Here is a 342-nt window from a genome sequence, read left to right on the forward strand (position 1 = left end):
GGCTGGGTAAGATATGTTTCTCTCAGCTTCTACTATGCCTGCTATCAACAATCTCTTACTTTTCAGAACTCCGTGGAACAGGCATGCAATCTCAGTGCTACGCAAGCTGGTGCGAGGCCTAGAAGAGCCACGTGCCACTGGCAAATCATCCTCAACAGATCTCACACAACTAGCATCAATCATGACTTCACACAAGGTGAGATCATAATGCAAGTTTGCCATTAAGTATTGTTTGTATGTGTTAACAATCTTAATGTTAACAGGTGATTTGTAAAAGCTTTGAGCAAATATCAAAACCACTAAAAAGGATATTAAGTTAAGGTTTCATATTAGGACTGTGAG

At 40.1% G+C, this 342-nt stretch overlaps 1 protein-coding gene across 1 annotated transcript in view; it reads left to right on the top strand.

The window, feature by feature from the left end:
* Positions 1 to 342, top strand: part of LOC119586198 (coiled-coil and C2 domain-containing protein 2A-like) — a gene marked incomplete in the record, with an annotated part of 19,908 nt that overhangs the window by 18,964 nt on the left and 602 nt on the right. The window contains 1 exon segment of the mRNA XM_037934899.1: positions 67 to 196. Within this exon segment, the coding sequence (XP_037790827.1) occupies positions 67 to 196 (130 nt within the window).

The sequence above is a fragment of the Penaeus monodon genome, chromosome 21, assembly GCF_015228065.2.
Source record: "Penaeus monodon isolate SGIC_2016 chromosome 21, NSTDA_Pmon_1, whole genome shotgun sequence".
NCBI lineage: Eukaryota > Metazoa > Arthropoda > Malacostraca > Decapoda > Penaeidae > Penaeus > Penaeus monodon.